This window comes from Micromys minutus (genome assembly GCF_963924665.1).
Source record: "Micromys minutus genome assembly, chromosome: 32".
Taxonomy (NCBI): domain Eukaryota; kingdom Metazoa; phylum Chordata; class Mammalia; order Rodentia; family Muridae; genus Micromys; species Micromys minutus.
The window spans coordinates 5,806,977-5,818,886 of NC_137967.1; the positions used below are offsets into that span (position 1 = coordinate 5,806,977).

The 11,910-nt window shown below is 49.4% G+C and overlaps 1 protein-coding gene across 1 annotated transcript; it reads right to left on the reverse strand.

The window, feature by feature from the left end:
• Positions 1–7,576: 7,576 nt before the first annotated feature.
• On the reverse strand, positions 7,577–11,169 carry LOC308413285 (kallikrein-4; the record flags this gene model as incomplete). Its single annotated transcript, XM_080908209.1, has 5 exons — positions 11,100–11,169; positions 9,356–9,521; positions 8,896–9,146; positions 8,614–8,750; positions 7,577–7,729 (listed from the first exon to the last, which is right to left on the reverse strand). Exons 1-5 carry the CDS (start codon positions 11,158–11,160, stop codon positions 7,577–7,579), a joined length of 768 nt encoding a protein of 255 aa, XP_080764335.1. The 5' UTR covers positions 11,161–11,169.
• Positions 11,170–11,910: the final 741 nt, after the last annotated feature.

Consider the following 11,910-nt stretch of genomic DNA (forward strand, 5'->3'; position numbering starts at 1 on the left):
TTGTTTTTATACAACGGGTTGTCACCGAGGGTCAGTGACTTCCAATGACTTATCCCAAGATCCCGAAATCTTGCTGCTTGCATGACAGGTACTTGATATACATATACATACATACATATATATATGTATATATATATATATACACACACACACACATATGTATGTATATATGTATGTATATATATTTATATTTGTGGGATGAGTAAGAATGAGTTAATGCTTTCTGAAATGGGCCACTGTGACACAGCTCTGTCCTTTAGTCTGGGCCTTCCTATCAAATACCTATCTGGATATGTCTGTCTCAGGTAGACAAAGTTATTTTCCTCTCCTCCTTCCTTCCTTTCCCTCTCTCTCCCTCTCTCTTCTGCTCTCTCCTCTTTCTCCTCCTTCTTCTCTCCCCTCTCACCATCTCTTCTCCCCAGTCTTCCCTCTTACCTGTCTCCCTCCTCTCCTTCCTCCTCTCTCTACACAGATCCGAGTGTCTACTTGTCTGAACCTGTTTGGGGACCCATCGTGGTCTGATGCCAATGGTAAAAAATGGTGAACAGAGCTGAGGTCTGAACTCTGACATCACCTCCCCAGTCTGGTCTGCTCTGTTTGGGGCTGGGGTGGAGATTGTCAGGACTGTGGAATCCAGACCAGAGGTTGGCGAACATTGATGGTTAAGGCCCAGAAAGTAATGATTTTAGGTTTTGTGGGCTAGACAGCTGCTGCTACAATTACTCGCTCCTGCTGTTCTGGCATAAAAATAGCTCCTCCTGGGGGTGGATGAGGGGCACAGGTGACTCTCTCGTTTTTTCTTTTTCTCTCCTCCCTCCCTGCCCTGCTTGCCTCCATCTTTCCTTTCTGGGTCTCATGTAGCCCAGCCTAGTCTCAAAATCCCCTGTAGCTGGTGATGAGCTTGAATATATGATCCTCCTGCCTCCACTTCCCCCGTGCTTGGATCACATGAGTATACTGTGCCTGGCTCTCCCCCACTTCTCCCTTCTCCCTCTGTCCCTCCCTCCCTTTCTCCCTTCCTCCCCACCCCCTTTTCCTCACAAGAGAGGCCTTAAATTCTTGACCCTCTTGCCTCAGCCTCCTAATTGCCAGGATCATAGTCATGGGAACCATGCCCAGCCTCAAAATTCAATTAACGATCTGCGTGTTTGTTTTTGAGACAGGTTTCCGTAGTCCAGACTGGCTTCCAGCTCACTGCATAGCTGAGAGTGGCCTTGAACTTCTGATCCTCTGGCTGTGGTTGCGTGACTGGCTTTCAAAACGTTTATTTACACAAATAGGTGACAGCAGTAGCCCTAGTCTGCAAGTGTGTGGTGCGTGTGCAGTGTGCTGCAGTGTGGTATGTTGGGATGAAAGTGAGGTCTCTGGGATTCACAGGGTACTCTGAAGTTTAGAGCTTGGGGCTCCCAGTCTGACTGGGCATGAGAAACCTATCTGTGGCTGGATCTTGACTTGGGAGGTGGGAGGCTTTGAAGGCAGGCCCTGGGACTTACATTGCTACTATGAAAGTATCAGTTTGAACAGATGTCAAGGTTAAAAGGAAACAATCAGCAACACCAGGGCTGACAAGTAAAACGGTTTGTACCTCGGTATGAACTATGTGACCGGAAGGTGAAAGTCTCAGTAGGCTCCAGCTGACTTCCCCCAAGGCCCTACCTTCCCCACCTTCCTGAGGAGCATCCACAGGACACTGTTGTCCCTTTATACATTGTTGCTTCTACGGAAGAAACTAATTGGAACAAACTGAACTACGGATAAGAGTAGTTCCTAAGGAGGAGCCTCCATCTACTCCAGAAAAGAGGCTACAGTGTAGACAAGCGCTAGAGATGAGGGGACCAAGACAGCAGCTATGTCTTGGTCTCCATCAGGGATGGTAACTCACAAAAGCTGTGTTCCTGAAGCCCCCTGCAGGGCTTGCAGGCCTTGGGTGGTCAGATCTCTCCTGTTCTCATCCGTTATCACTGCTTATATAACTTGAGGGAGAATGCTTGTGAATCCTGTAAAATGCAGGAGTTTCTCAAGACTTGTAAGTTGTATCTATTCCTGAGTCTCATGAACCCCTGATTCAGAGGAAATCCCTACATGACATAAGACACCACTGATCCTGTATACAACATTAATATAGACCCACATCCTGTTCCTTAAGGTTGAGCATTGACAACCAGCGTTCTGAGGTCTGTCATTTCCTGTGGGAACTAATAGACCATGTATCTTTTCTTCAGAGGAAGATGTGCCAAGCCTTCATACGTGAGGCACTGGAGAGATGGTTGGATGGAGAAGGCTTGTTACATGACCAAGAGGACCTGAGTTTAAAACAGTTACAGTACCCATGTCAAAAGCCAGTTGTGGTTGCCTGTAACCCTCTGCTAGCCTAGCTGCAGGCTCAACAAAAGACCTTGTCTCAAAAGACACTTGATGCCCTCCTGTGGCTTTTGCACATGCTATCACACACCAAACACACATACACCACACATTTCCCCTTACATGGTAGCATGCACCAAACACACAAGCACCCTCTTTGACTTTATAACACACACATATACACATGTACACACAAACATACATGCATACACATATACACACGCATACACACATACATACACAAACATACACACACATACACACATACATTCACATGCACACATACATGCACACATACATACACACATACAGACACATACATACATACATACATACACACATACAGACACACATACACACATACATACAAACACACACATACACACATACATACACACACACATGACTTCATACATTAGCCTCAAGGCACCAGCAATCAGCATAGCTCAGAAGCCTCACAGCACCACCATGCGTGGTCACCCCTTGCTTTCCCCTCATTTCAGCTCCTGCATCTGTTTCTGTGGAGTTCCCCATTCTCCGCACTCTTTGAAAATCTATTTATGCAAACTTTTGTGACTGAAAATAATTTTAAAGATTTTATGTTTAATTGTGTGTGTATGCATTTGTATATGCATGTATATGTGTGTATGTGTGTGTGTCTGTCTGTATGTGTGTATGTGTGTGCATGTGTATATATATGTGTGTATGTATGTGTGTGTATGTGTGTATGTGTGTGTATGTGTATATATATGTGTGTATGTATGTATGTGTGTATGTGTGTGCATGTGTATATGTGTGTGTGTATGTGTGTGTATGTGTGTGCATGTGTATATATGTGTGTGTGTGTATGTGTGTGTGTGTGTATGTGTGTGTGTGTGTGTATGTGTATGTGTGTACATGAGTGCAGGTGCCCACAGAGATCAGAAGAGGGCACCATATCCCTGGAGCATGGGTGTTAGGCAGTTGTAAGCTACCTGGTAGATGTTGGGAATCAAATCTAGGCCCTTTGTAAGAGCGGTCAGTGCCCTTAACTACTTAGCCATTTCCCCCTTTAATATTTTTTTCCTTTTCATTTTATTTCTAGATTTATTTGCTGTCTTTCTCCCGAAAATGATTGCCTTAGCAGTCATTTCTCAGTAACAGGCACACATCTCTCCCTCCCTCCCTCCCTCTCTCTCTCTCTGTGTCTCTCTCTCCTCTCTCCCTCTCTCTCCTCTCTCTGTCTCTCTCTCCTCTCTTTGTCTCTCTGTCACTGTCTCTCCTCTCTCTCTCTCCTCTCTGTCTATCTCTCTCTGTCTTTCTCTCCTCTCTTTGTCTCCCTGTCTCTCCTCTCTGTCTCTCTCTCCTCTTTGTCTCTCTGTCTGTCTGTCTCTCTCTCTCCTCTCTCCCCCCCCCCCCAGACAGAGTCTCATTCTGTCACCCTGACTGTCTGGAACTCTGTAGACCAGGCTGTCCTAGAACTCAGAGCTCCTCCTGAGTGCTGGGATTAAAGGCAGGCACCACCACCGGCAGCACACAGTTACTATTCATGTAAAAAGAATTTCTAATTTCTATTATGTGTCTCATTTGAGTTATGGGTTCCTTAGATATGTGTTTTCCAGTCATGAATGTGTCATACTTTCCTGGCTATATGTCATGATTTTTAGTGTAATTACTTTGAGGCCAGACAATGTACTGTGTATATTACAAAGAAGACTTTGTTGAGATTTGCTCTGTAGCCATCTTGGTATTTGGGTCATTTTGCGGTAAATACCGTATGTGGTTTTCTTAATTGGGGGATATTTTTTTACTGATGAATAATCAGTGTACAGCCCAGATTTCAAGGGAATCGTGTAACAAGACTCGGCAAATGCCAGTATCTGTGAAACTCTCGCTTCTATAATGTCACAGGATATGTGTGTGAGTGTGTGTGTGTATTGTGTGTGTGGGTTGGTGTGTGTATTGTGTGTGTATATATATGAACTCTGCATGTCCTCCTGTGACTCTCCTAGAATGTTTTGATTCTTTTTGCTGCTGGAATAAAATACTCCAACAAAAAGCTATTTAAGGTAAGAGGGATTCTTTGGCTGGTGATTCAAAGTCACAGTCTTTCATTTTGGGGAAGTCAAGGCAGGAACTCAAGCAGCTCATCCCATCCCATCAATAGTCACAAACGAACAAGAATAAAGGCACCCTTGCTTGCTCTCGCTGGTTTGCTTCTCTCCTGCACAGTTCGGTTCAGGATCCCCTGCCTAAGGGATGGTGCCACCTACAGTGTGCTGGGTCCTCCTTCGACTATTAGCAATTGAGAAATCCCCTGTACGCATGACAGGTAAACCTGATTCACATACTTGTGCATTAAGACTCTCCTTCTGGCTGGAGAGACGGCTCTGTGGTGATAAACATGTATACCACGTACACAAAGTCGGGCTCTCAGCGCCCACATCAGGATGCTTATGACCCCATGTTATTGTAACTCTGAGGATCCGATGCCTTCTTCTAGCTGGCCACACACACATGCACACATACACATACGCACATACACACACAGAATACACACATACGCACAACAGTAACACACACAAGCACACACACAGCACACACACAGAATACACATATACACACATCAGCACACACACATGCACATACACACAGCACACACACACAAACTGTGTGGTTCCAGATTGTGATGAGTAAAACTGGCAGTTAATATTTTCCAGCACATTCTCCTCTTACTCTGTCACCCCTGGTTAACTGTACCGTCCCAGAATCCTGTGTCATTGGATTCATACTGTATGTCGCAGTCCGTGTATGGCTTCCTGATACAAAAGGCTTTTCATACATAATCTTACGTCATCCATTCTGTTTCCTTTAATGGCCACGTGACATCCATTTCACTGCCCATGTCATTCGCTGACTGTACACACGTGCATTCTTTCCAACCTGATTTCTAAGCAAAACATTTGTGTGATGGGGTAGGGGACAACTGGGTCTCACACAGCCCAGGCTGACGTTACACTAGGCAGGTAACCGAGGACTGGCTTGAACTCCTGGGCCTCACACCTCTGCCTCCCAAGCACTGGGATGACGGGGCGCCCTGCACGGAAGGTAAGCACTCCACTTGGTGGCCTTCCCCATTCCTAAGCAAGGCTTCTATGTTAATCCCCCCGCATCTTAGATAAGTAACTGGAGGCGGAAGTGATGACCAGGAAGCAGACGCATGTGCAAGAATTTGCAAGGCTGGGAAGATGGCTTGCTGTGAATCACTTGCTGAGTTATCACCGCATGAAGTCCAGACACACTAATGTCCACAATTGTGATCCCAGCGCTCTCATGGTGACATGGGAGGTGGAGATCCGAGAATCCCTACTGAGTAGAGCAGCAAACAAGAGACTCTGTCTCAAGGTGGAAGGACCGGCACTCAAGGTCGTCTTCTGACCTTCACATATGCCCTGTGGTATACATGCCACCACAGACACACACACACACACACATGCACACACATGCACACACACACATGCACACACACATGCACACACACACATGCACACACACACACACACACACACACACACACACACACACACACTCTTTAAGAAAGAATCTGCTAGATTGGTTTCTAACTTGCTCTACCATTTAAAAATCTCCCTAACATCCCTGATCTTGGTGTAATTGGCACGTGAGCGGCTACGCTCTGCAGCGTCAGCGTCTTGGTGGGTGTGTGAATGTGAGAAATTACACGTTCTATTGATGGAGGATGCACTGTTTCCCAGGTGCTCAAGCAGCAAGTTGTGCTGATCACACTGTGGGAATCATTCGCACAACCCACCCATTCTTATCTTGGTAGTCCTTTCTGTCACTTTCTCCAAGTCACTATAAAAATCTCCAATGACAAGGAACCCTTCGATGCTACCTGTAGTAACTTACTCCCTATTTTATATATCTGAGAATCTGTTAATAAAAACGTTTTGATAGCCGGGTGTGGTTGGTGTGCACCCGTTTTCCCTGTACTTGGAATGCGCAGGCAGGAGGATCGAAAACCTAAGATCACCCTTAGCTACAGACTGAATTCCAGGCCAGCCTGGGTTACATATGACCCTGTTTCAAAGCAAAACCAAATAAAGGACACGACTAAATACATATTTAAAAGGTGGTCAGAATGTTGATACCTCCTTCATAGATACATTTACAAATCAATCAATCAGTTTATCAAGCAAACAACTTAGATTTTCCCCATCAGCTCCCAGCTATAGGAGCTGGGTCCTGAGCCAGGTACAAGAAACATTCTTAAAGTGTGAGAAAGAAGACAAAAATGGGCTGGAGAGAAGGCTGCGTGTCTGAGAGCACTGACTGCTCTCACAGAAAATAGGGGTTGGATTCTCAGCAGCCCTGTCTAGTAGCTTACAGCCCCCCTGTAACACCAGCTCCAGGGGATCTGCTGCCCTCTTCAGGTCCCCATGGCCACTGTACTTACACAATTGTGTGTGCTTGTGTGTACACACACACACACACACACACACACACACACACAGAGAGAGAGAGAGAGAGAGAGAGAGAGAGAGAGAAATACACATAAGTAAAAATAAAAAGTAGTTCCTAAAATCAAAAGACAAAAACCAAAAGCATACCCATCCCAATGGAAGCTGTGAATCTGGAAATCCCTCTTTTGGAAATGAGGGACCTCACAGAACGGGGGTCTCTTGGCATCACTGACACAGGCTCCCGCACAAAGCCAGGGGCCTCCTGGTTTCCATTCCCACTGCACAGATGGGAAGCCAAGACACAAAAAGGAAAAGCCATGGGTTAGAATAGCCCACTCGTGGAAAGGGATACAAAGAGGATGCTTCAAACAGAACTGAGATATCTTTTATTTGTGGTTCCCTGAGGAGACATAAGGTGTTTGGAGGGCAGGAGGGACAAACCTAACAGCGGCAAAGGCAAGGTTGGGTCAACACTGGTCAACTAGAGGACACTGTACACAGAGAAACAAGCAGGCGGGTTCCACTCCTGTGTCCCAGGGAAGAGGTTGTGGCATAAATCCCTGAGCCTTAAAGGGGGTATTGTGGTCTGAAATGAATCCTTGGGGCTGAGAGAGGAGACTGGAGTCTGGACTTGTGAATCTGAGGGAGGAGGCTGGGACCTGGAACGGGCAGATCTGAGGGAGGAGGGCTGGGAGCCATCCCAAGTCTCAGGTTCCTTCAGCAGGCTTCACGTGGGCGGTGTAGTCAGTGCGTAGCTAGCTTGTCTGAATGGTGGTCTGGATCCAGTTAGTGAACTTGCAGAGATTGGTGTAGACGCTTGGTATGCCAGGCTGCCCACATTCTCCTTGCCCCAGAGACACGAGCCCTTGTAGGGATTTGTTGCACACTATGGGACCCCCAGAGTCCCCCTGAGGGAGAGGGAGGAAGAGAAAGGGAAGGGGGAGAGAGGGGGAGGGGGAGGGGAGCCAGAGAGGCATAGGGGGAGAGGGAGTCAGAATCCAGGAAGCACAAGCGGACGATACACGTGAAGTCTCAGAAAATCCACATAAGCATGGCCGACAGAGACAGGCCAGCCACGTGCCCTTGCCAGAGCCCCGAGGCCACGCGAACAGGAGCCCTCTGTCCACACAACTGGCTGCTTTCCTGGGACTTGTCCTCTTTCTCCTTCAGGGCTTGCTTATCTGCCTCTGTGTCTCTGTTCTGAGTATGTCTCCGTTCCCTTCGTGGTTTACTTTTTCTCAGAATGGCTATTTCTCTTTCTTCCTAGATCTATTCAGTGGTTTTTGTTTGTTTATTTGTAGTACTGGAAGCGGAACCCAGTGCATTTATTGAGGTGCTCTACCCCAGAGCCACGCCCCCACTCCTCGCTGTGGGGGCGGGGCTTAGGCAGGCCTTTCCGCACCGGTTTACATTCCTAGTCTCTTTCCACATTTTATTTTGAGGCATAATCTCATGAAATCGTCCAGGCTGGATCTTATTTCTTAGCTTCCTGCGTGGCTTCGATTATAGGCTTGAACCACCATGATTGGCTTCTGGGTCTCTGCGTTTCTGCTTCCCCGGTCCTCTCTCCCTTCTCCTCTTTCTTCTCCCCCTCCCCCATTCTCCTTCTCCTCCTCTTTTTGAGACAGGGTCTCACTGTGTATATCTGGCTGGCCTTGAACTCACTGACATCACCTGCCTCTGCCTACCCTGTTGGGATTAAAGGGGTGCACCCCCACACCTGGCTCCCCCACCTCTCCCAGTCCTTTGCACCTCCCTGCCTCGTCTCTGTTCCACCCTCCCGGGGTCTCACATTGCAGGTGTCCTTTCGGTCCATTCCTCCTCCAGCGCAGAACATGCTGAGGTGGTACACCGGGTCGTACAGCTGCCGGCAAGCCTCCTCTGTCGCCACCGAGAGATTCACACACTGCAGGAGGCTGGGCAGTTTCCCTGGGGCATACAAAGGAGGGTCAGCCCGTTTTTTTTTTTTTTTTTTTTTTTTTTATTATTTTTTTTTTTTTTTTTTTTATTTTTTATTTTTTTGGCAGTGTGGAAAACTTCTCAGAGAGGGCAACCCTGCTTCCCGGCAGCTCACCATTCTTGAGCCGACCCCAACCAGAGACTAGGCAGGTATCCCCAGGACTGGGGCACTGGGAAGCCACGGGGATGCGCCTGATGGTGTTAGACTCCATCACTGACTCGTTCAGCTTGATGAGCATGAGGTCGTTGGCGAAAGAAGGGTCATTGTAGTTCGGGTGCTGGATGGAGAGGTGGGCCTCTAACATCCGGCTGCCAGGCTCTTGGGGGCCTTCCAGGTTGTGCAGACCCAGTCCCACCATGTAGGAGCTGAGAGGATCAACCAGCAGGTGAGCCATGCAATGGAACCCGTGTCTCCCATCGCTCCCTCCACTCTAAAGTCCCACCAGACCGTCCTGGTCCCCTAGGTTTGGGTTCCCCTCACTTGTCAACACTGTGGCCACTCGGGCGCCCTCTGCAGGCCGAGTGTGGCATTGAACCCCCTGCCCTCAGCATCCAGCCCTACCACCCCCACTCACTCCTGTAAGCAGTGTGCTGCCGACAGCACCCACTGCGGATGCACCAGGACGCCCGAGCAGAAAAAACCATTGTCTTCTGAGAACAGTGCCGCCTGCCAGGGTTGCGAGTGTGGGAGGCAGTCCTGGCCTTGTATGATCCGGCTGTTGACGCTGGAGGCCGAGGATCCTAGGGATGGAGTCAGCATTGGGGGGGTATGGGGTGTGGAACAGGGGCGTTTTCAAGGCTTCTGGGGTGGGAGCAGGGTTCCGCATGAGCGCTCAGAACTATGGGGGTGATGTTAAGGACGGCTAAGGGTTTGGGGATGAAATCAGGGTTTTAGGGTCTGGGCCATTGCTGCAGACAGGTTCAGGACACAGCCTTGCTGTCCCTGGAGGTGAGATTTGGTTCAGAGACTTGGTCAGGGCTTCAAGGAACAGGGAGGGTTTGAGAACAGAAACGTGGGTGAAGCTTCCCAGGTCCCAAGGGAGGTGTCATGGAAAAGGGGAAGGAAACTGCTTTGAAGGTGGGTGGTCAGGGCAAGAGTCTGGACTGGGCGCTGGCAGGGCCCACCCTACCAGGGTGTCAATGTCAACCTTGCTCTCCGCCTCCTGAGAAGGGTTAGGGTGCACCACGTGAACTGGGCAGTTCTGGGACAAGGTCTTACTTCGGGGATGTGCTGGGAACAGGCAAAGGGGCTGGACCAGGGTTCTTAGGGGCAGGGTCTGAGAACAAGAGTATGGGTGACACTTCGGGGTTCATAAAAGGTCAGAGGGGCTGGCAGAGCAGGACCAGATGGTGAGTCAAGACCTAGAACATGGGACCAGTTTCCAGTCACCAAGCAGCAGGTGCCTGGAGTGGACTGAGAACTTCAGGGTAGAGTCAGGGCTCAGAGAGGGTGGAGTCAGGGTCCAGAGGGGTGGGGTCAGGGCTCAGAGGGGTGGGATCAGGGCTAAGAGAGGGTGGAGTCAGGGTTCAGAGGGGTGGGGTCAGGTCCCTTGGGAGGAGTTAAAGCCAGGGGCCTCCTTAGGTCTGGGAGCCAGGATCATCACACTGGAGGTAGGGTCATTTGTCAGGAGGGCAGGTCAGCTTGGATTCTCAGGCTGGCCTTCAGGACCCAGGAACCATTCCTCTCTCACACACAGCCAGGACTCCAGGAGCTTTTGCGGTACAGCTGTGCTTCCACGCACCTCCCCACAGGCACACCCAACAGCAGCCCATTCACCCAGGCAACATCATTATCTCAGAGGGGGTGGGAGCTCGGTCGGCAGAGTACTGGCTTAGCATGCACGAAGCCTCGGGTTTGGATCCCAGCATCACAGCGCCACATAAACTGGACATGGTCGTGCACACTTGTGACCCTAGCCCTTTCGAGGTGGAGGCAGAAGGACCAGAAGTTTAAGGCTGTTCTTGGCTGCTTAGTAAATTCAAGGGCAGCCTGGACTAAGTACGACTCCTAAAAAAAATAAATAAGTGGGCCAGGTATCAACTCTAGCACTCGGGAGGCAGATACAGGCTTGCTTCTGGAAGTTTGAGACCAGCCTGTTATACATAGGGAGTTTAAAAGAGAGAAAGATCTAGTCGCTCAGGAACTGGGTACAGATCCCATCTTCCCCTTAGCGGCACAAACGGTCGCTCATTCCCAGGACCTGCCACCCTTTATAGCCATGGTCACACACCAGCCACTTCATACAGCCACATCAGACCATCAGAAGCAGCAGGACACTGAATCATGCTATTGGCTCACACACACACACACACAGATACCTGTGACCTCAAGGATGAGGTACCCCAGGAACCAGCCCCAGGGGGTTCGTGCAGTGACCATCACGTTGGCTCCTGGAAATGAAGACACGTGAATCTGGACGGCGTTCTTTCTCTCTGTCTCCCCATAATCTCTCCCTTGCCTTTGGCATTTGTAGGATGTGACTGGGCAGAGTGAGAGACAGAGGGATGGGGGAAAGAAGTAAAAAGGAGGAGGAGGAGGAAGAGAAGGAAGAAACATCTAGCTAAGGGCAGGGCTGTGAGGTGGAGACGTAGAATCACGGATCTTCACTTAGGATACAGGAAAGACCCCCACAGGCCATTCATCTGGTCGGAGGCAGCCTGAGAGGCAGAGACCAGATCCAGAGGTCCAGGGAGGAACACAGGGATGCTTCTAACCAGAGAGTAAGAGAAAGAACAGAGAGCGGCTCACCTGCTGCCTCCGAGCTCCTCCTCGGGATTCTGTGGCTGAGCTGAGCTGATTTGCTACCCACAGGGGCCCCCACGGGGCTTATAAGCTTCCTCAGCTGGGGCTGGCCTGCCCCCCAGGGGACACATTCCATACGTCAGGTGCCTGCAGATTCCAGCTCAAAGCCTTGAGGCTGCCTCTGTGCCAGGTGGAGTCTGGGGCACAGGGAGGGAACAGTGGGCAGACCCCAACTTCTCTGGCCTTTTTAGTTCCCACTCCCTTGTCATCCCTCCTTACGTTCTTTCATTCATTCCTTCTCTCGGGCTCCTTTTTTATTCACTAAATGAAATGTCTCCAACTTGTTCCCATAGTCTCCCTCTGTGTGTCCTTCCCGTGCGTCCTCTG